Source organism: Aquarana catesbeiana, linkage group LG02 (assembly GCF_042186555.1).
Source record: "Aquarana catesbeiana isolate 2022-GZ linkage group LG02, ASM4218655v1, whole genome shotgun sequence".
NCBI classification, from domain to species: Eukaryota; Metazoa; Chordata; class Amphibia; order Anura; family Ranidae; genus Aquarana; species Aquarana catesbeiana.
Genome location: NC_133325.1, coordinates 811,089,727 through 811,115,109, shown reverse-complemented (window position 1 = coordinate 811,115,109; position 25,383 = coordinate 811,089,727). Strand labels below are relative to the sequence as shown.

Sequence of the window (25,383 nt, the reverse complement as noted above, 5' to 3'; positions counted from 1 at the left end):
ACGTAATTCATGCCTATGCAACCTGAAGACGTGTCAGGCAAGACATAATCAGTGTGATGTGATAACGTATGCACTCATGACAAGATATGTGAGAAACGGATGAGGAGACTTACCACTATACGAGCCAATTAAAACGATTGTCTCAACCTCTGGAACCCAAGAATGTAATAAGTAACCCTGCAGATGAGCGATTCCGTGAGATCTAATGTGTGGATATGAACCTGACTTATGAATGAAATGATAATGAAAGGAGTGTACGTACCAGTCTCCAGAAACCAGCCCAGCTGAGTTACCTGAAGCACATCAGGCAAATTAAAAACGTAAACTCAGGCCTATACAACCTGAAGACGTGTCAGGCAAATTATGCTGGTAGTGAGATGTCATGACGTATGAGCTTGTGACGAGGTGATGAGCGAAGAATGAGGAGACTTGCCACTGTACAAGCCAATTAGAAACGATACCTCAATCCTTTGGTACCCATAACGTGATCGGAAACCTTGCAGTGGAGTGTTGCCGAGAGACCTAAGGTGTAGATGAACCTGGCTCATGAATGAAATGCAAAGAAATGTACGTTGTGCCAGGCTGAAAACGTACCAGTCTCAAGAAACTAGCCAATCTGAGTTACCTGAGGCACATCAAGCAAATTAAAAACATAAACTTAGACCTACACAACGTGTCAGGCAAATGAAAGTGAAGGTGGTAAGATGTCATGACGTATGAACTAGTGATGTGGTCGTAACGAGCCCGAAAACGTCTCAGGCAAGTGAAAACTGATTAAACAGAACCAAGATGAAACGTATGAACACAAATGAGGAGACTTGCCACTGCACAAGCCAATTAAAAACGACCAACTCAATCCGTGCGAACCTGAAACGAGACCGGTAACTGCAGTGGATAATGCAGTGAAAATAAAACTAAAAATGATAAAAGATGTGAATGATACCCAGCAAAATGATGAAAATAACCATGAACTGAATGAAAAACACACAACTGGGTGAGGAACATAACCTGCGTGCAAACCGTGAGCAGACTGAGAAAAGTAACCTGCGACAGGAATGTAAACTGCGTGTGACTAAACAAGAACCGAGAGTAGCGTGAGCAGCATGAGAACCGAGGATGCATGAGAAATGTAGTTGCACGAGCATGTAACTGTAAGAGCAACGCGAGATACGTGGAAACCTGGGGAAAATGTAAATGATACGGGGAAAACGTGCGCCACATGGGAACCTGCGTAGGCCTAGAAATGAAAGTAGCGCGAGAAAAATGAAACATAGCATGAGCAACGAAACCTTCGCAAGAGAAACGCAAAATCGCAAGAGAAATGTAAAATCGCAAGAGAAACGTGACATCACAAGAGAACGTAAAACTGCAAGAAAAACGCAAAAACCGCAAGAGAAACGTGACATCACAAGAGAACGTAAAATCGCAAGAGAAACGTAAATCGCATGAGAAATGTACAACCGCAAGATACACTTGACATCGAAAGAGAAACGTAAAATCGCAAGAGAAACATAATGTCGTATAAGAACGTAAAGTCGCATGAGAAACGTGACTTAGAAATGAAAAAAACGTAGAATCACACGAGAAACGTAAAATGGCAAGAGAAACGTAAAAATCGCAAGAGAAACGTAAAAAACCGCAAGAGAAACGTAAAGTCGCATGAGAAAAGTAAAACCGCGTGAGAAACGTGACATCGCATGAAAAACGTAAAAGCGCATGAGAAACGTGACTCTGTATTGAAAACGTGGAATCACACAAGAAACGTAAAAACACAAGAGAAACATGTTATAGCTTGAGAAATATAACATTGCATGAGAAAAGTAAAATCACATGAGAAACGTAAAACCGTGTGAGAAACGTAAAACCGCGCGAGAAACGTGACATCGCATAAAAAACGTAAAATTGCATGAGAAACGTGACATTGCGTGAGAAACATAAAAATCGCATACACAAACGGGCAATGTGGGCACCCACTCACCTGACAAACCCGCAGACAACCAGTGAGCTATGTGCACGAAGCCGTCTAAACCCCAACTGCACTGGGTGCCAGCAAGCAGTACCCCCAGCAGGGGATTCCTCCATCCATGCTCCTAAGACCCAGCGCCAGTACCCAGCTCGGCCAGTCCGGCGGACCGGCCAAACTGGCAGAGCCGGGGTCATGAACCGTGACGTCGTGTGCCAAGGAGGATGACGGGAAATGTAGTTCCGCATATTCCATGCTGCATAATCCGAGACTATCCATGCCCACAGACACGCCCAGCCCACACTTCTGATTGGTGAGCAGGAACAGCACTCCAGTCAGAAAGAACTGTGACTAACCCGCCCCCCCAGTGATGCCTAACCAATCCTATGAGCCCAACCGACACCACCCTCACCATCCCATAGCCTGGACAAGCTCCACGGACATACGGCCGGTGTTCTGCCGAGAAAGTTCCGCTCGGCGGATAAGTTCCCCCCTCTACTGCGCATGCGCAGTAGGATCCAGCGGAAATAGCCGAAGCGGAACAGCTGAAAATCAGCTGTACACGGCGCCTGGAAGAGGGCCCCTCGCGGGCTCGCTCCGCTCGCCACGCTTCGGGCACGGCCTCGCTTTGCTCGGCACTTTTAGATTCCCCCTCTAGGTCCACTTGGATGGTGGGGAAGGAACCTGGACCCAGAGCGCAGGCGCCGTGTACAGCTGATTGAAGCATTTGAGCTTCGGCTATCTCCGGTGGCTGACAGTAGTACGTACTGCGCAGGCGCAGCGCCTGCGCAGTACAGGGGGGGGGGCTTATCCGCCGAGGGAACTTTCTCGGCAAGACACCGGTCTTCAGACTGAGTGGCTCCGCCCCCTCTGTGCTCTGACCTTGTGGTACGCTGTCCGGGGATGACAAGAGGGATGGAGGGGAACCGGATGATGGAGCAGCTCTCCGCAGTGGGCGAACATAATATGAAAATAAATTTACAGAGGGTGGAGGACCAGACTCTGGCGGCCGAGGCTGGGCGTAGCACAACTGAACGAACCAGTAAGCTGGCCTGTGCGTGACAGGCAGGCGACTCCCCCTCGAGACTCCCACCCGCATAACCGCAGGCGTGAGTGCCTGGAGAAACAAAGTGAACCTGCTGCAGCCCAAGCCGAACTACCATCTGGCTGAACGAAAACCGGAAGTGACGAGGAATACGTGAGCCGCCACTGCAACACGAGAGTCACTGTCGACAGACAAGGAGGAAGGAGGGCGGGTTTAAATACATCCCGACTCCTACAAAATCAGGCTGACCTGTGGTCAGCCTTCCATTTATTACCCAAAGGGAAGCATTGGTTAATGCCCTTATTTAATATGCTCTTAAAGCAAACCCATCTCTCCTCCGTATTCTTTGTTCCTAATATTTTATCCCAATTTATGCCTTTTAGCAAGGTTTGTAGTTTAGGGAAGTTGGCTCTTTTGAAATTCAGTATTTGTCGTTCCCAACTTACAGGCTTACTACACAGCAGCGGCCATCGCCCCAATATCCTACCTCCATGAGAAACATCAAATGCCGTTGTGGGCCACTGTGGATCTGGTGGACTCACACCTGATACCATTAGCCTTCCTCCCTTGGTTCCCTCGAGCCCACCGCCCAAACACTATTGGTCCATGTTTGGCCCACTCACTTCGGTTATGGGACACAGTCAAATACTCAGCGGGCCTAATCTCTCCCCATCTCCCCCTGCTTCACCTTCTTCAGTGCCCATTGTTCCCACCTGGATGCGATAATTCACGGCAATTCACGTGGTGGACTGAAAACGGCTTTGTGGATGTCCACTGCATGTTTACCCCCACCAGGATTATCCCATTTGCAGTCTTACGTTCTTCTCATGACATCCACCTCAGGGAGCACTACAGATATATAAAACTCCGACATTTCCTCCAATCTCTCATAAAATCTCAACCAACTCCTTATATCTTAACCCCCTTTGAAAGCCTTTGTAGATCATGACCCCAGTCCTCGGGATTGATTTCTTTAATATACGCAGCCATAATAGGCTACAAAAAAACACCCTTGAGACCATACCATCTCCAGTGGGAGGCGGAACTGAGGAAAGGACTGGACCCAGAGGATTGGCAGCTCATGACTATTGCACTAAGTGCTCCAAGAATGTTCTCTTCTTGGAAAATGATTATAAAGTGCTTTATAGATGGTATTACACCCTGGCCAGATTAGCGAGTTTTATCCCATCATATTCCCCCTTATGTTTCCGTGGATGTTCTCAGGATGGCACACATTTGGCGGAGGTGCCCCAGGGTATGCAGACTTTGGGTCACAGTCTACGCACTTCTTCGAAACCTCTTCAACACTAATATAAAGAAGGACCCTTTTGAGGCCATTCTGGGGAAACCGATCACAGAATTACTGCGACCAGAACGCCAATTGGCATCTCATATTTTTACTGCAACTAAGTAAACCATAGCAAAAGCTTGGAAAACTCCGGCTCTCAGTTTCGAAGCGGTTAAAAATTGTGTAAATGATATCATGGTTAATGAGAAACTGACAGCCGTGTTTATCAGACACGCATGACAAATTCCTCCGGACATGGCAACCATGGGTGGCACATACCCACCCTTCCCGCTTCGATCCAGCACTACTCTCTCTTCAGTATATCTCCACCCCCCCCCCCCACACACACACACACACACTGGGGACTCCCCTCTCCTCTTACCCATCTCTCTCTGTTTCTTCCCCTTCTTCTCTATTCTACACACAGATCTCTCTTCTTCTGATCTTCCCCACCTCTCACATCTCCTTTCTATGCCCTCCTGGCCCGCAGGCTTAGCCCTGGACACATGATGACAAAATGTTTATGAATACATATTGCCTTATTTTTTTTTAGGTACGTTTATCAGTTCTTTTTTGTTTTTCTTTATATACGGTATATTTTTTTTTTTTCTTTTTTGTTTTCTTACTGTAAGGTTACGTTTCACATTTTCCCTTGACACATATGCTACATAAAGCTCTGCAAATAAAACCTAGCGGGTTATCACGCCGCCAGAATTTGCTGACCTCAAAAGATCGTCCCTGAACACTCAGGAGCTTCTGCAAATCCTTGTGTCTTGGATGAATATTATTGTTACTTAAAGTTTATGTAAACATATATACATGATGTGTCCTCCAACGTTTTCCTTTTTCTGTACTATTGATGATCTTTCTGTTCAATAAAACCCTTTGTACAAGAAATTCGGTGTCTTTGTGTTCCCTTTAGGTTTCCTATTTGTGTGATTTATACTGAAACTAATTGACCTGTGATCGCTGTTACCTAAATTGCCCCGTATTTCCACATCTGTTATCAGGTCTGTATTGTTGGTAATCAGTAGATCCAGTAATGCTTTATTTCTAGTTGGTGCGTCTACCATCTGACCCATAAAATTGTCCTGCAAGACATTAAGGAACTGGCGAGCCTTAAATGAATGCGCGGTTCCCTCCGCCCAGTCTATGTCTGGATAATTAAAATCCCCCATTATGATAACACTTCCCATCCTTGCTGCTAATCCAATTTGTGATAGGAGATCCGTCTCCACTTCCTCCCTCAGGTTAGGGGGCCTATAGCATACTCCCAGTATTATTTTCCCCTTAGCTTCATCCCTTTGGAGCTCTACCCATAAAGATTCCACCTCCTCTCTAGCTCCCTCAGTGATGTCATCTCTCACATTCACTTGTACATTATTCTTGATATATAGGCATACCCCTCCCCCTTTTTTACCCTCTCTATCCTTGTGATAAAGCGATAGGAGATCAATTGATTCCACCCTAATTCTGGAGTTGCTGCACTTCTCTCTTCTGTCACTGGATGGCCGGGTATCTGGTGACATTAGATAAGATTAGATAAAGGCAATGCAAGGAGAGATTAGGAATAGATGGGGTGTTTCAGCCAATGGGCAGGGATCTTCTTGGGTCCCTAGGCCTGCTGGGAGAGCCTATTTATTTGGGTGGAGTCAGGTGATCAGGGTTCTGTGCCCCCTGTACGGCTGTCTGGGTGGAAATGTGTCATGTCACCCCAGGCTGCTAGGCCAGAGCCTGAGGCCTATCCTGGAGACATCTGCCTGTTAGGCTGTCTGAGGGCCTATCCAGAAGCAAGAAAGCAGTGCAGGGTTGGGATTGCGGCTTGCAGTCCATCCAGAAGTCATGGTTCTGCTGGCCGGAGAACCTGTTGTGGTTAGACGTAGAGGGGAAACTGTAGCCACTAAGGGACCAACCACCTTATTACCAGGGACCACAGTGGGTAGCTGAAACAAGTACCGGTGCAGCATTCTCACCATCCGGGGAAAGTGAAGAATCGGGAAACTTCGGCAGGAGTCAAGCCAGGGACCCAACCAGCGGAGGTGACACTTGCAGAGCAGCCTTATGTGTCAAGCCAGGGACCGAGCAGGCCAGTGGGGTGACGCTTGAGGAGTATCTGTGAGTGCCATGCTAGGGACCCAGCAGGGACGCGGGGGTGACATTTGAGGAAGATACTGAGTGAGAAGATTGGAAGAGCTCAGGAGATCCAGTGGCAGTGGATCAGCAAGTCTAGTGAGAGAGACTGGTAGCTCAGTGCAGCGACGATCTACAAGATGTGATTGTAGAGGAAGTACAGAAGTTCAATACAACTTGTGTTAGAAACTGTTACAAGACTGTTACCGTAGGACACAGCAATCCTACACATGCAGACGTGGTGTCTTGCTGAGGGCCTTTCCCTGCATGGCTGTCTACCTGTAGAAGACTCGGAGTCTGCTAATTACCACTGTAACCACTAAAGGGTGTCCTGGTCCTAACCCTCTCTCCCACCATTCTGTTCAAGAGAAAATAAATCTCTTTGCATTCAAGAAGTGTCTGGCGCCCATGAATCTACCTTGCACTACACCCACCATGCCTTGTAACCCACTCTACATAGAAGGATGTCACAGCTGCCCCTAACTCTGGAGGTTCTCATTAGACCAAAGTGGACCCGGGACCTTGCTACACATGCTAGAAATCTGAATTACTGGTTGCACCCAAGCTGATCAGTGGATTGACTTGGGTACGATCAGCCTGCCCATACATGGATCGAATCTTGGCTGGTAAAACAGGGAGATTCAAACCATCTATGGCCAGCTTAAGGTTTTCTACTGTGACAAAGATCAGTTGATGGTGAAAATTCTGGGGAACTACTGAGTGTCTAGACCAGGGTTCCTCAACCAGGTTCCTCCAGAGGTTGCTGGGGGTTCCTTGAGCAATTAGCGATTTCTGCCTCTCATATAAGTTCCCACTGACGCCATCTTTAGTTATCTGTAGAGAATCCTTCCCACTGACCATCACACTAACCCGCTGATCGGCGAGGAGAGACAGAGGGCGGAGCTCTGCCTATCAGTGCTGGCTTTTGGGGGGCGCAAACAAACCCCCTGCTCGCTCGCCAGCCCCGCAATTACCCCATCCAGGTCATGGTCGGCTTCAGCGGCTTCTCTTCCCAGCCAATCCGGTCACTTCTCCTCCAGGCCAATCCGGCCTTAGGACCCTCTTCCTGTACTGATTGGCCTGGGGGCGAATCAGGAAGACAATAGCAAATGTTGATTCGCTAATGTCACAAGTGGGTTGGTTAGGGGTGGCCCGAGCCCAACCTTTCTGAAGCCAATTAGAGCCTCAGGTTCTAATCATGTGCTTAAAAGAAAAAAACTTCCTAGAAATCTATGCGTCTGGCGCCCTAAATGGAGATTAGGGGCCGGCGCATAGAGATTAGGGGGGCGTTGCCCTTGCGGCCCTTATGGACCGGCCACCGCTGCTGCCTATGTAAACAATGCAGAGCTCTGTCCTGTCAGCGGGGAAGGGATGGATTTTGTTTCCCTGCAAAGCACTTCCCTCACAGCACACACACAAACACTGGCTAGGCACACATTTAACCCTTTCATCGCCCCTGATGTTTAACCCCTTCCCAGCCAGTGTCATTAGTACAGTGACAGTGCATATTATTATCACTGATCTCCGCATTAGTGTCACTGGTTCCCACAAAGATAACTCCAAAAAAATATATTTCACCATAAGCAAACTAATTTTTGCCACCATCCCATTCAGTAATATGTAAAAAAAGAGGAGGTCTCCCAAGGAGAATTCAGGATTTTATAGGCAACTTGATAATGGCACACAACCAAAAAGTAATTTGAAACAAAATGTCATTATTAAATATTGTAAAAAGCCAAAATCTGCATCAACTATTCTGCAATTGACTATTTAAAACAATATGTACAAAAATTACAATCAATACAGTAAATATTGCCTACTGGATAGAAATTACGCCCGACGCGTTTCAGGAACTTATCCTTTCATCAGGGGCGGTTCCTTATGGAAGACAATGTACATCTGCAATAAAACATAAATCAACATTGAGAAACCTCAATACAAGGTATGTGAAGTGAGCATCGTTAAGGAGAGGGGAGTGTGGCATTGACATCATAATCCCAAAACATGCAGAAACCCTATAAAAAAAAGTATTATGGGATTATGATGTCAGTGTCGCACTCCCCTGTTCTTAACGATGCTCACTTCACATACCTTGTATTGATGTTTCTCAATGTTGATTTATGTTTTATTGCAGATGTACATTGTCTTCCATAAGGAACCGCCCCTGACGAAAGGATAAGTTCCTGAAACGCGTCGGGCGTAATTTCCATCCAGTAGACGATATTTACTTGTATTCATTGTCATTTTTGTACAATCTGATATTGTTTTAAACAGTCAATTGCAGAATAGTTGATGCAGATTTTGGCTTTTTACAATATTTAATAAATTACATTTTGTTACAAAATTACTATTTGGTTGTGTGCCATTATCAAGTTGCCCTTAAAATCCCGAATTCTCCTTGGGGGACCTCCTTTTTTACTGGTTACCACAAAGCGTCAGTCAGTGACGTGTCAGATTGTCCGCCGCAATATCGCATTCCTGCTATGGGTCGCTGATTACTGCCATTACTAGTATAAAGAAATAAAAATTCCAATATATATCTGATAGTTTGTAGATGCTATAACATTTGGGCAAACCAATCCATATACACTTATTGGGATTTATTTTTTCCCAAAAACATGTAGCAGAATACATATTGGCCTAAAGTGATACTTTTTTTTTTTTTTATTGGATGTGTTTTATAGCAGAAAGTTTTTTTTTTCACAATTTCTTATTCTTTTTTTTATGTATAGCGCAAAAAAAAAATAAAAAGGACACAGAGGTGATCAGATACACCATAAGAAAGCTCTATTTGTGGGAAAATGATATAAATGTTGTTTGTGTACAGTGTCGCACGACCGCGCAATTGTCAGTTAAAAGTAACGCAGTGCCGTGTCGCAAGAAATGACCTGGTCAGGAAGGGGGGTAAATCTTCCAGAGGGCAAGTGGTTAAAACGCACAGTACTTTTTTTTTTTATTCTTGAATATCTCCAGCCTAAAAAATCCAGATTGTGTAACTTTGTATCTCTCCCGGATCACCATTTCTTGTTACATTTTATTAATGGCCTGGTTGGGATCGCTGCTTTATACAAGTTCTCACTTTGTTATTTTTTGGAGGATATTAGTATTGGTGATGTCCGGGTATATTGACGACGTCTTTCCTCCACGTCTCTGCATAGTATTCTTGTAGGACCCCAGATTGTTCCCTACTGGAATCTGTAAGCCGGGAGATCAAATATTTACTTTAACCACTTCAGCTCAGGAAGATATACCCCCTTCCTGACCAGGCCATTTTTTTTGCGATGCGGCACTGCGTTACTTTAACCGAAAATTGCGCGGTCGTGCGACGCTGTACCCAAATAAAATCAATGTCCTTTTATTATCCCAACAAATAGAGCTTTCTTTTGGCGTTATTTGATCACTGGACTAATGACACTGGCTTGGAAGGGGTTAACATCAGGGGTGATCGAAGGGTTAAATGTGTTCCTAGGGAGTGATTACTGTGTGGGGGAGGTGCATGTACTGTGGGAAGGCAGAGATCCGTGTTCCTTATTTAGCAGAAATACAGGAACTCCGTCTTCCCTTGTCATAGAACGGCGATCTGCCTTGTTTACATAAACATACCGCCATTCTTCCTCTGTCGGGAACGATCGGTGGGTCCCGGTGGACATTGGGTCTGGCAGACCCACGGATTGGCTCCCGCTGTGTCAAATCACAGCGGGAGCTGGTCGCTGGTGGCGCATGTGCGCGCCACAAACTCGGAAGAGGCGATCACATAGAGGTACGTGATTTTACCTGTAGGAGCCCCCCTCCCCCCGCAGTATATGTGCACGGGGCGTGCGGTATATGTGCATTGGGCGGGCGGTATACGTGCACGGGGCATGCGGTATATGTGCTCGAGGCGGGCGGTATAAGTGCACGGGGCGGGCGGTATACGTGCATGGGGCGGGCGTTATACGTGCACGGGGCAGGTGGTATATGAACATGGGGCGGGCAGTATATGTGCACGGGGCAGGTGGTATATGAACATGGGGCGGGCGGTATAAGTGCACGGGGCGCGTGGTATATGAGCATGGGGCGGGCGGTATAAGTGCATGGGGCGGGCGGTATATGAGCACGGGGCGGGCGGTATATGAGCACAGGGCGGGCGGTATAAGTGCATGGGGCGGGCGGTATAAGTGCATGGGGTGGGCGGTATATGAGCACGGGCCGGGCGGTATAAGTGCACAGAGCGGGCGGTATATGTGTACGGGGAGGGCGGTATATGTGCACGGGGCGGGCGGTATATGTGCACGGGGCGGGCGGTATAAGTGCACAGAGCGGGCGGTATATGTGTACGGGGAGGGCGGTATACGTGCACGGGGCGGGCGGTATAAGTGCACCGGGCAGGCGGTATATGTGCACGGGGCGGGCGGTATAAGTGCACGGGGCGGGCGGTATAAGTGCACGGGGCGGGCGGTATAAGTGCACGGGGCGGGCGGTATAAGTGCACGGGGCGGGCGGTATAAGTGCACGGGGCGGGCGGTATAAGTGCACGGGGCGGGCGGTATATGTGCACGGGGCGGGCGGTATATGTGCACGGGGCGGGCGGTATATGTGCACGGGGCGGGCGGTATATGTGCAAGGGGCGGGCGGTATATGTGCACGGGGCGGGCGGTATAAGTGCACGGGGCGGGCGGTATAAGTGCACGGGGCGGGCGGTATATGTGCACGGGGCGGGCGGTATACGTGCACGGGGCGGGCGGTATACGTGCACGGGGCGGGCGGTATACGTGCATGGGGCGGCGGTAAGCGCTTCCAATGAATTGTGTGCTTAGTGTTTGTAAGTTTGTATCTCTCCCGGATGATCGTTTTATTATTGGTCCGGTTGGGATCGCTGCATTTCTCACACATCATTTTTTTGCAACATAACATAGCACAAATATTTGTATGATTGTCTATCCCCGGCTCCGCCCCTAGTATGCGGACCGCTCTCCTGCTGCCTGTCCTTGATGTGAACAGACCTTCCACCAATCTCCTAATTGGCAGAGCGAGAGGTTGCTGGGGGGTCCCATGAATTGTAGTAACATCTTTGCTCTCCAGGAACACATTGTACAATATAAGGGCAGGAAATCAGCAGCATGTACAGGATGATGGAGGGGCTCTATGTATGGGGGAGGGGGGGGATCAGACTGAGAAGATGCCCCCTGCAGGGTGGATGTGAAATCTTCCAAGAGCACAGCGGGCACTTACCCAGGACGGCGAGCCACAGAAGTCCCCCGGGAAGAGACGGCATGGTGCAATGACACTCAGCATTGTCTGCTACGGAACGCAGCACTTGTTACACCACACGCCCCCTCCCCCCCAATGTACAGGAAACCGCAGACTGTGTCTTCACTCACAGCACACAGATCAGAAAGAAGAACTAGGCCAGCTCAGTGTCAGGATATCTGAGAACATTGGGGGGTCCTACCCTGTACATCAGGACTAGCGACACCATAAGAGGCGTCTGACTGCTGCCACCTATGCTGTATATTCTATACTCCTGACCACCGTGCTGTACATTACATACTCCTGACCACCGTGCTGTACATTACATACTCCTGACTTCTGTACATTACATACTTCTGACCACCGTGCTGTAATTACATACTCCTGACCACCGTGCTGTACATTACATACTCCTGACCACCGTGCTGTACATTACATACTCCTGACCACTGTGCTGTAATTACATACTCCTGACCACCGTGCTGTACATTACATACTCCTGACCACTGTACTGTACATTACATACTCCTGACCACTGTACAGTACATTACATACTCCTGACCACCGTGCTGTACATTACATACTCCTGACCACCGTGCTGTACATTACATACTCCTGACCACTGTACAGTACATTACATACTCCTGACCACTATGCTGTACATTACATACTCCTGATCACTGTGCAGTACATTACATACTCCTGACGACCGTGCTGTACATTACATACTCCTGACCACCATGCTGTACATTACATACGCCTGACCACCGTGCTGTACATTACATACTCCTGACCACTTTGCTGTACATTACATACTCCTGACTTCTGTACATTACATACTCCTGACCACCGTGCTGTACATTACATACTCCTGACCACTGTGCTGTAATTACATACTCCTGACCACCGTGCTATACATTACATACTCCTGACCACCGTGCTGTACATTATATACTCCTGATTGCTGTACTTTGTAGGCTGTGCTGTACATTACATACTCCTGACCACTTTGCTGTACATTACATACTCCTGACTTCTGTACATTACATACTCCTGACCACCGTGCTGTACATTACATACTCCTGACCACTGTGCTGTAATTACATACTCCTGACCACCGTGCTATACATTACATACTCCTGACCACCGTGCTGTACATTATATACTCCTGATTGCTGTACTTTGTAGGCTGTGCTGTACATTACATACTCCTGACCACTTTGCTGTACATTACATACTCCTGACTTCTGTACATTACATACTCCTGACCACTGTGCTGTACATTATATACTCCTGTCCTGACCACCGTGCTGTACATTACATACTCCTGACCACCGTGCTGTACATTACATACTCCTGACCACCGTGCTGTACATTACATACTCCTGACCACTGTGCTGTAATTACATACTCCTGACCACCGTGCTGTACATTACATACTCCTGACCACTGTACTGTACATTACATACTCCTGACCACTGTACAGTACATTACATACTCCTGACCACCGTGCTGTACATTACATACTCCTGACCACCGTGCTGTACATTACATACTCCTGACCACTGTACAGTACATTACATACTCCTGACCACTATGCTGTACATTACATACTCCTGATCACTGTGCAGTACATTACATACTCCTGACGACCGTGCTGTACATTACATACTCCTGACCACCATGCTGTACATTACATACGCCTGACCACCGTGCTGTACATTACATACTCCTGACCACTTTGCTGTACATTACATACTCCTGACTTCTGTACATTACATACTCCTGACCACCGTGCTGTACATTACATACTCCTGACCACTGTGCTGTAATTACATACTCCTGACCACCGTGCTGTACATTATATACTCCTGATTGCTGTACTTTGTAGGCTGTGCTGTACATTACATACTCCTGACCACTTTGCTGTACATTACATACTCCTGACTTCTGTACATTACATACTCCTGACCACTGTGCTGTACATTATATACTCCTGTCCTGACCACCGTGCTGTACATTACATACTCCTGACCACCGTGCTGTACATTACATACTCCTGACCACCGTGCTGTACATTACATACTCCTGACCACTGTGCTGTAATTACATACTCCTGACCACCGTGCTGTACATTACATACTCCTGACCACTGTACTGTACATTACATACTCCTGACCACTGTACAGTACATTACATACTCCTGACCACCGTGCTGTACATTACATACTCCTGACCACCGTGCTGTACATTACATACTCCTGACCACTGTACAGTACATTACATACTCCTGACCACTATGCTGTACATTACATACTCCTGATCACTGTGCAGTACATTACATACTCCTGACGACCGTGCTGTACATTACATACTCCTGACCACCGTGCTGTACATTACATACTCCTGAACACCGTGCTGTACATTACATACGCCTGACCACCGTGCTGTACATTACATACTCCTGACCACTTTGCTGTACATTACATACTCCTGACTTCTGTACATTACATACTCCTGACCACTGTGCTGTACATTATATACTCCTGACCACCGTGCTGTACATTACATACTCCTGACCACCGTGCTGTAATTACATATTCCTGACCACCGTGCTGTACATTATATACTCCTGATTGCTGTACTCTGTAGGTTGTGCTGTACATTACATACCCCTGACTTCTGTACATGACACATTCCTGACTATTGTGCTCTGTAAACATCTCAGTACATTATATACTCCTGATGGCTTTCTGTTAGCTGTGCTGTACATTACACTCTCCTGAATGTTGTACTCATCATAGTAATCATTGTGTTGGTAGTTGCCGGTTGCTCAGAATTTCCTGAAGTTCTTCTTTAACTCTTTGAGTACCAACCTGTATTACTGATTCATTATCAGGCCATGACTCAGTGCTGTGATACTTTGACTGACTTACTCTCACACAGTCATGGGGTCAGTAGCAATTTAGGACCCCCTCCCCCTCCCCGATTCCCCCCTCCCCCCTCCATATAACAGATATAAAATACGGGGAGATAAATCACAGATATTCCCTTGATTCAGCCCTCTGTAGGGTGATAATTTTCATTCCCATCAAACGATGTGGCAACCTTTCCTATTACCCAGTCCATACCAGTATAGATCTCAACACATCACCCGGTCCATACCAGTATAGATCCCAACACATCACCCGGTCCATACCAGTATAGATCTCAACACATCACCCGGTCCATACCAGTATAGATCCCAACGCATCACTCAGTCCATACCAGTATAGATCCCAACACATCACTCAGTCCATACCAGTATAGATCCCAACACATCACTCAGTCCATACCAGTATAGATCTCAACACATTATCCGATCCATACCAGTATAGATCCCAACACATTACCCGGTCCATACCAGTATAGATCTCAACACATCACCCGGTCCATACCAGTATAGATCCCAACACATTACCCGGTCCATACCAGTATAGATCTCAACACATCACCCGGTCCATACCAGTATAGATCCCAACACATTATCCAGTCCATACCAGTATAGATCTCAACACATCACCCGGTCCATACCAGTATAGATCCCAACACATCACCCGGTCCATACCAGTATAGATCTCAACACATCACCCGGTCGATACCAGTATAGATCCCAACACATTATCCAGTCCATACCAGTATAGATCCCAACACATTACCCGGTCCATATCAGTATAGATCCCAACACATCACCCGGTCCATACCAGTATAGATCTCAACACATCACCCGGTCGATACCAGTATAGATCCCAACACATTATCCAGTCCATACCAGTATAGATCCCAACACATTATCCAGTCCATACCAGTATAGATCCCAACACATCACCTGGTCCATACCAGTATAGATCCCAACACATTATCCAGTCCATACCAGTATAGATCCCAACACATCACCCGGTCCATACCAGTATAGATCCCAACACATTATCCAGTCCATACCAGTATAGATCCCAACACATTACCCGGTCCATATCAGTATAGATCCCAACACATCACCCGGTCCATACCAGTATAGATCTCAACACATCACCCGGTCGATACCAGTATAGATCCCAACACATTATCCAGTCCATACCAGTATAGATCCCAACACATTATCCAGTCCATACCAGTATAGATCCCAACACATCACCTGGTCCATACCAGTATAGATCCCAACACATTATCCAGTCCATACCAGTATAGATCCCAACACATCACCCGGACTATACCAGTATAGATCCCAACACATCACCCGGTCCATACCAGTATAGATATCCAGTATGAGATTTTTCCCCATTCAGATCTGATGTGTTTACATTGAGTTACATTGTAACATTTTATATAATGGAAGTCATCACTTGTGCTGTGAAGTGTCTGGAAGATAACCCTGAACTGGGTGATGAATCGCTTGTTTTTCCTTTTTTTACTCCTCTGTTACATCTGTGTTGCTGATCTCCTGCAGCCTTTTTGCAGCCATTTCCCATCTATAGGCTCTCCAGCGATGGCTGCATGGCATTTCTTAGGGTGGGTTTCCTAATGGTGACCACATTGGACCCTGTCTGTCTGTAGTGGGAAGGGGTAGTCTCCATCAGAAGCCTGTATGACAAGGTGACCACACAGGAGGACATTGGGGAGGCGGAGCGTTGTCACCCCAGAACAGGAAGTGCCTGGAGAAGGTTTTATTTCTTTATGATACACAACACACCGAGCGATGTCCTCCGGCAGACCCTGCTGTGGCATCTCACCGGACAGCTTGGATCTGATTGGTCGCTGTGGGGGCAGCACAGACGGAGCTCCTGCCGCAGACACCGCCGACTTCGTCACACGGACAGGAAAGGAGAAGTGGTGAAAAAGATTGTGACACCCCAAAACCTCACAGGAACCCCCCCCCCCGCAGGACACTCCCCACCCCCTCCTTCCTACACTGGGGTTAACCCCTCCATGGCCAGATGGAACATTTCACCCTCCATTAAGGAGCGATCGCCATCAATCATTAAATATACAACTGACACAGATTACATTCGCGGCATCACACAGCCCGCCGATCGTACTTCTTCTTTTCAGCCCTCAGACATTTTCAATCTTTGCAAATCTGCTGATTTCACTAAAATAATCCCTGGTGATCCTGCCATGAAGTTCCTTGATAAGGCACTTCCTGTTACAGGGTGACAACGCTCTGTCCCCGTCTCCCACTTGTGCTCCTGTGTTGTCACCTTGTCACATGCGCCCCCGGTGGCGATACAAGCGGCCGAACTGATACACATTTCACAGGCAGAATCTACTGCAATGATGTGCTTGCATGCATACAGGAAGTGGCTAAAAGAGGCGAGAGGAGATCAGCAGCACTGAGGAGGGGAACAGGATAAAAAAATGAAACCAAGATTTTATAAAAAACAATTGGAGCACAGAGCAACCGAAATGTCATCTACTTTAATGTTCATATTATGTAAGAGGTTTACTGTATATCTCTGGCTGGACAAAGAGACCCCTCCTTTATCTCTGGTGTGTACCCCCCCATCTCTGGCCAGCCAAAGAGACCCCTCATCTCTGGCTGTACAAAGAGACCCCCTCATCTCTGGTTGGACAAAGAAAGAGACCCCCTCATCTCTGGTTGGATAAAGAAAGAGCCCCCCTCATCTCTGGTTGGACAAAGAGACCCCCTCATCTCTGGTTGGACAAAGAAAGAGACCCCCCTCATCTCTGGTTGGACAAAGAGACCCCCTCATCTCTGGTTGGACAAAGAAAGAGACCCCCTCATCTCTGGTTGGACAAAGAAAGAGCCCCCCTCATCTCTGGTTGGACAAAGAGACCCCCTCATCTTTGGTTGGACAAAGAGACCCCCCTCATCTCTGGTTGGACAAAGAGACCCCTTCATCTCTGGTTGGGCATGGGGGCCCCCCTCCTTTATGTCTGCCAAGCACCCCCCTCATCTCGGGCTGGACAAAGAGACCTCATCTCTGGTTGGACAAAGAGACCCCCTCATCTCTGGGTGGACAAAGAGACCCCCTCATCTTTGGTTGGACAAAGAGACCCCCCTCATCTCTGGTTGGACAAAGAGACCCCCTCATCTCTGGTTGGACAAAGAGACCCCCCCATCTCTGGTTGGGCATGGGGGCCCCCCTCCTTTATCTCTGCCAAGCACCCCCCTCATCTCGGGCTGGACAAAGAGACCTCATCTCTGGTTGGACAAAGAGACCCCCTCATCTCTGGTTGGACAAAGAGACCCCCTCATCTCTGGGTGGACAAAGAGACCCCCTCATCTTTGGTTGGACAAAGAGACCCCCCTCATCTCTGGTTGGACAAAGAGACCACCTCATCTCTGGTTGGGCATGGGGGCCCCCCTCCTTTATCTCTGCCAAGCACCCCCCTCATCTCGGGCTGGACAAAGAGACCTCATCTCTGGTTGGACAAAGAGACCCCCTCATCTCTGGGTGGACATGGGGAGCCCCCTCCATCTCTGGTTAGTACCCCCCATCTCTGGCAGGACACAAGTACCCCCAAATCTCTGGCTGGACAAGGGGACTCCACCCCATCTTTAGCTGGACACGGGGACCCCCCCATCTTTGGTTGGACATGGGGACTCCCTCCATTATGTTTGGCAAGTACCCCCCATCTCTGGCTGGACAAGGGGACTCCACCCCATCTTTAGCTGGACACAGGGACCCCCTCCTTTACCTCTGGCGAGTACCCACCATCTCTGGCTGGACAAAGAAACCCCCACATCTCTGGTTGGACACGGGGACCCCTCCTGTATTCTGTCTGGACAAAAATACCCCCTCCCCATCTCTGGCTAGACAAGGGGACTTCACACCATCTTTAGCTGGACATAGGGACCCCACATCTCTTGCTGAACACGGGGACCCATCATCTCTGGCTGGACATGGGGACCCCCCTTCTCCGGTTGGACACAGGGACTCCCTCCATTATCTCTGGCAAGTACCCCCTATCTTTGGCTGGACATGGGAACTTCACCCCATCTTTAGCTGGACACAGGGACCCCCCCTTTATCTCTGTAAAGTACCCCCCTATCTCTGGCTGGACAGGGGGACTTTACCTCATCTTTAGCTGGACACGGGACCCCCCTCCTTTACCCCTGGTGAGTACCATCCCTCCCCCCAATCTCTGGCTGGACACAAAAGTAATCCCTTATTTCTGGCTGGACACAGGGACTCCCCCCATCTATTGTTGGACAAATGGACTCCAGATTTCTCTGTCTGGTCACAGGGCTCCCCCATCTTTTGTTGAACATAAGGACTCCCAATGTCCCTGGCTGGACACAGGAACCCCACCCCCTCCTCCTGGCTGGACAGGGGCACCCCTCCTTCTCTGGTTGGACACAGGGACCTCCAATTTCTCTGGCTGCATTCAGGGACCCCCCCCCCATATCTGGCTGGGCACAGGTACTCCCAGTTTCTCTGGCTGGACATGGGAACCCCCATATGTGGCTGGACACAGGAAATTCCAATGTCCCTGGTTGGACATAGGGGCCCAAACATCGATGGCTGGACACATGGACTCTTGAACCCTCTGGCGGGTCAGAGAGACCATCATCTGTCTGGACACAGGGAACCACCCCCCCTCTCTGTCTGGACACAGGCACCCCTTAAACTCATGTTGGAGACAGGGACTCTCAATTTCTATGGCTGGACACGGGGTGCCTCCCCATCGATGGCTAGACACAGGGACCCCCTCCATCTCTGGCAGGACAAACGGACCACTGAACCCTCTGGCCGGTACCCCCATCTATGGCTGGACACAGGGAACCTCCACCACCCACAATCTCTTTCTAAACATGGCCTACTATAATTCAGCATTACACAATGTCCTCTTCCTATCTTCCAGGAAGGTTTCTGGAAGGTGAGAGCACAGGGAGGAGGTCACCACATTCATGACACAGGAAGTGGAAGACTCGCAGGCTGTGAATGGTGGTGTCACCCTCTGGCTCCATTGTGCCAATGTGGTAGATAAATCGCAAGTTTCTGAACAAAAACTACAAATATTCTGAAAAGTAAACCAACCCACACCGTTTTTATTCCAGCTGTAAATTTTCTTGTTTGGCTTTTGCTGCCCTCCCGTCTACAGAGTCATATTTTCACGATATCTTCTGCCCGGGAACTGAACGCACCCAGAAGGTTCAGTGATGTAATTCCTTTGAAGAGATGGACTGAGATCACCCCAATAAGAAGCTGGAAAACAGCAGACCTGGCCTCCAGCATCTCCATCAATATGAAGATTTCTTGATGTATTCTGCTGGCCCACATTCCAGCCTTTGATTTCTGGACACAATATGGAGACGCCTGTTGGGAAAATACAGATCTTCTTACAAATCCTTCAGAGAAAAGACGCAGATTCACAAGAGACATGACCCCCCCTTCACCTTTCCAACATCTTTGAAGAGCATTTAAGTCTGAGAACAAAGTCTATTTCTTCTCTTTGTTGAGGTTTTTTAGCAAATTATCTCACGGTTGGTGGTTCTGTATTAGAACAAATACTAGAATAGCGTGTTTGGGAAGGTGAGAATGACCCTTGACATGGGCACTTATATCTATTTTTAGTGAACAGACCGCCCCCTTGGATCTAATGCTGTATTACGCTTTACAGTTCTAGCTGTACGGTTATGATATCATTGTGAGTCCATAGTCCTGTCCGGGGCCTTTTTTGTAGGCAGGAACATGGGGGGAGGGAGAAATGTAGTTCCGGAACCTCCAGCACTGAATGTATGGAATGACAATGGGTGCTGGAGGGTCTATTGATGTTGGCTGATGAGGGATCTATTGGTGGTGGTGGGGTTTATTGTCGCTGGTAAGTGATATAATGTTGCTGGGGTAGTTTTAGGTTGATGGGGATCATTAATTGCTGGGGGGGAGGAGGGGGGGGTCTGCTGTTACTTGTTGCTAGAGGGTCTATTGATGATGACTGCTGGGACATCTTTTGTTGATGGTGGAGGCCTATTGTTGCTGGGGGGGGGGATGTCTACTGTTTCTGGCTGCTGGAGGATCTATTGGTGCTTACTTCTGGGAGATCTTTTGTTGCTGGTGGAGGCCTATTGTTGCTGAGGGGGGATACAGTGCCTTGAAAAAAATATTCATACCCCTTGAAATTCTCCACATCTTGTCATGTTACAACCAAAAACATAAATGTATTTTATTGGGATTTTATGTGATAGACCAACACAAAGTGTCACATAATTGTGAAGTGGAAGGAAAATGATAAATGATACAAATAAATCTGTGAAAAGTGTGTGGGGGTACATTTGTATGGCGCCCCCCGGAGTCAATACTTTGTAGAACCCCCTTTCTCTACAAGTCTTTTTGGGGATGTCTCTACCAGCTTTGCACATCTAGAGAGGACATTTCTGCCCATTCTTCTTTGTAAAATATCTCAAGTTCTGTCAGATTGGATGGAGAGCGTCTGTGAACAGCAATTTTCAAGTCTTGCCACAGATTCTCAATGTGATTTAGGTCTGGACTGTGACTGGGCCATTCTAACACATGAATATGCTTTGATCTAAACCAGTGTTTCTCAACTCCTGTCCTCAAGACGCCCCAACAGGTCATGTTTTCAGGATTTCCCTCAGATGAAACAGCTGTGGTGATTACCAAGGCAGTGAAACTGATCAAATCACCTGTGTAAAATAATGGTAAGGCCGAAAAAATGACCTGTTGGGGCACCTTGACCACTGGAGTTGAGAAACACTGATCTAAACCATTCCATTGTAGCTCTGGCTGGATGTTTCAGGTCGTTGTCCTGCTGGAAGGTGAACCTCCGCCCCAGTCTCAAGTCTTTTGCAGACTCTAACAGGTTTTCTTCTAAGATTGTCCTGTATTTGTCTCCATCCATCTTCCCATCAACTCTGACCAGCTTCCCTGTCCCTGCTGAAGAAAAGCATCCCGACCACATGATGCTGCCACCACCATGTTTCACGGTGGGGATGGTGTGTTCAGGGTGATGTGCAGTGTTAGTTTTCCCCACACATAGCGTTTTGCTTTTACCCCAAAAAGTAAAATTTTGGTCTCATGTGACCAGAGCACCTTCTTCCACATGTTTGCTGTGTCCTCCACATGGCTTCTCACAAACTACAAACAGGACTTCTTATGGCTTTCTTTCACCAATGTCTTTCTTCTTGTCACTCTTCCATAAAGGGCAGATTTGTGGAGAACACGACTAATAGTTGTCCTGTGGACAGATTCTCCCACCTGAGCTGTGGATCTCTGCAGCTCCTCCAGAGTTACCATGGACCTCTTGGCTCTTCTCTGATGAATGCTCTCCTTGCCCGGCCGGTCAGTTTAGGTGGACGGCCATGTCTTGGTAGGTTTGCATTTGTGCCATACTCTTTCCATTTTCTGATGATGGATTGAACAGAGCTCCGTGAGATGTTCAAAGCTTGGGAGATTTTTTTATAACCTAACCCTGCTTTATACTTCTCCACAACTTTATTCCTGACCTGTCTGGTGTGTTCCTTGGCCTTCATGATGCTGTTTTTTCACTAAGGTTCTCTAACAAACCTCTGAGGACTTCACAGAACATCTATATTGTTTCCCAGTGTTGTTCTCAATGCGCGCTGTCAATACTGGCAGCTCACATTGATGCCTCCACTGTAGTTCCAGCTCCTGTGAACTCTGAGGAAGGTACCGGGAGTAGTACAGAGAGTGAAAGGTAAAGAAGGAGGGAGACTTCACATGGCAGCGCTGGAAGCACAGAGCTTGAGCACATGGCTGGAGAAGGCGGGGAGATCCAATGAGTCCGTGTAAGGCAGCAGTGTGATGCAAAGTGCGGGAGGGAGGGCAGAGACCCGGAGCATTGCGTGTATAAAAAAATCTATATTAGTGGTCCGCCGGATTCAAAATTGTGATTTTAGTCATCCATGAGGTCCGTAAGGTTGGCAACCACTGAACTAAGACACAAAGTCTTTAACCACAGGGACACCCAAATGCAGTCCAGCTGAGTGATGGGCAACACAGCCAACACCACTAATAGGCCCAGAGCTCACATCTGATAGGTTGAAATTTCTCCTGTGAAAGAAAATCTCTGGACTGAGCTGTGTCCAGAACTAGATCCAGGTACTCCAACCCAGAATCAGTTCCATCGATGACTTGTGAAGGGTCAGAATCCACCAAACCCCTGTTACATCTGAACAGTCAAAGCCACCTTGCCCATTGGAGCCTGCACAGATATTCTCTCAACAGGAGGTCATCAAAGATTATAACATGGCAAATACTGGGGCCAGGACCTTGGTGAAAACCTGGGAGGTGTAGAAGCAAGGCCAATGATTAGGACTACAGACCGGAAAGGTAGGGGCCCTACAGCAAAATGTAGGAAGTAATGCACTCTAAAGATGAGAACATTCCAGTATGTGTCCATGATGTCCACAGAAGCCAGAAAGTCTACCCTGTGAAGGGAGGCAATGACAGACCTGGTGGATTTCCATGAAGAATTTCTGGGCTCCAATGAAGACATTCAGAGCTTTGAGACTCAAGACGGGGTGGAAAACTTATTTTGGTTTTGGAATAAGTAAACTGGTGGGCCTCCAGCTGTTGTGAAAATACAAGGCCCATGAGGTATTGCAAGGGTGCCAGTTACAAGCATGACTCCCACAGGCAGAGGCATGATGGGACCTGTAGTTTCGCAACAGCTGGAGGGCCACCAGTTTGAGACCCCTGGGTTAGGACAACACCTGGGTTCAGAAGACCCAAGAATACTTAGTGGAGAGCTGCTTATCTGTGTAAGCACACACAAAGGTTGGAGGTGAGAAACCGAGGAAGGGGCAAGGAGCGAAACTCCAGTTTGTAGCCCAGCGATACCACTGCCTGATGACAAACCTCTGCCGTTCAAATTGTCCAAGCATTCACAAAGGTTAACAAACAGCGCCGCCGCCCCCCACACACACACTTTGGGAAGTTGGGACACACACCTTTATGTCTGAGGCTTTAACAGGCTTAGAATGCCACACTGTGGGCAGAATGGGAACCAAGCTTGGAAGGTTCTGATAAGGCAGTTGTGGGAGTGGAGAAACAAAAGGAATGTTTCTTAACAGTCAATAAGGGGTGAAGACCTTGCAGTATGCTCCCGAGGCTATGACTTCTGCGATAGATAGGTGCTCTCACCACCAGCAGTATCCTTGAGAATAATATCAAGAGTTGATCCAAAGAGATATTTGTCCCTCAAAGACTACCCTGTTTCCTAGAAAACAGCTTATGTTGCAGCCATCACTGACAATCACGCTAGGTCTTATTTTCGGGGAAACAGGGTATGTGGATCAAACACTTCCTAAAAGATTTTAGCCAAAGTTCCTCACACATGTGTATTGACCTGAGACCCATGCCACAGATAAGATGCAAAAGTGTAGGATTGGCCTACAGGGGTTTTTTCTTTGCCAATGTTCAATCCTCCTGTAGGCAGCAGTATAAACCGAAGGTGAGAGAGTGGACAAGAAAGATAATATTTGGATTCCACTGACCTACGAGCAAGTTGGCTTAAAAGGGCGCAATAAGCACCCATAGCCGTGCCGGGAACTAGAAAATTAAAGTTTGGCATTGAACAGGAAGTATCTGTAAGAACAAAAGAGAGATGACAAACGATTCTGTAACTTCAGATCTCTGCCTGGTCGGTGGTCTCTGGAGGAAATAACAAGCCGATATGATTTACCTGAACTGAGTGACTTCATGACAAGTAGAACATCTTCAGGAAGTGTGATCTGGTCTACCACATTCAGCATTCTCATATACAGTCTGTGAAATGTGAGGAGCTCACCGCACGGCTCGGAGAAGTCATCTGTGAAGACTCTGAGCTTCTTACAAAGCCCCTCCCCCTCCCCCCCCAAATTTATCACAGAGGAGATGTGAGAAGAGAAGACAATCTATAATCACATTCTTCTATTGCGGATTCTTCTACAGATCAGACACGTGCGGCTCGCTACGAATCCAAATTCAGACAAAATTTTCCTTATTCGGACGTATCAGAATTTCCCAATCATAATAGCAACAAATTTTAAATAAACTCGAAATAAATAATAAAGAAAAGAATTATTCGAATTTAAAATCAAAATGGAAACATATTGCAATAAATACAGTATAAAATTGAAATGAGATTGCTACTTAGGCAGCGTTAGAGAATTAGAAAAAAAAAAAAAAAAAAACTCACACACCACAATAGAAACGAAACAGAAAAGAATAGAATAAAAACAAAATAGAAAATTAAAAATAGAATCGAAAAGAATAGAATAGAATAGCATAAAAAAAATTAGCACAGAACAAAAACAGAATAGAAAATAAAGGAATAGAGAAAAAACTAAATTGAATAGAATAGAAAAGAAAAGATTGAACATAGCCATCTTCTGAAATTCAAATCGATTTGAAAATATCCAATATACAAAACATACATACTATCCCTAGTTAGTACAGATGGTATTCGATTATTCTGTGTTCAGATGAGAATTTGGTGCAATACTTTTCCTGGACATACACTATACTACCAAAAGTATTGGGACATCTGCCTTTACACACACATGAACTTTAATGACATCCCAGTCTAAGGCTGGCCATACATTATACAATTTTCCTATTCAATTTCCTTTAGATTTACCTTCAACTGTGTAGTGCAAGGGCCTGCCTGATTGCACACAAATTTAAAGGGTTTAGGTTTGACCTCATATTATATGATTTTGTTAAATCTAAAGGAAAGTTGAACAAGAAAATTGTATAGTGT

General features: G+C 47.1%; 1 protein-coding gene across 1 annotated transcript in view; it reads right to left on the bottom strand.

Annotated features, from left to right (window-relative positions):
* LOC141129514 (immunoglobulin superfamily member 2-like) overlaps positions 1-11,747 on the bottom strand; it is a 69,716-nt gene extending 57,969 nt beyond the window's left edge. Inside the window, exon 1 of the mRNA XM_073617595.1 lies at positions 11,638-11,747. Within this exon, the coding sequence (XP_073473696.1) occupies positions 11,638-11,680 (43 nt within the window). The 5' untranslated portion in view covers positions 11,681-11,747. The remainder of the gene's footprint in view (positions 1-11,637) is intronic.
* Positions 11,748-25,383: the final 13,636 nt, after the last annotated feature.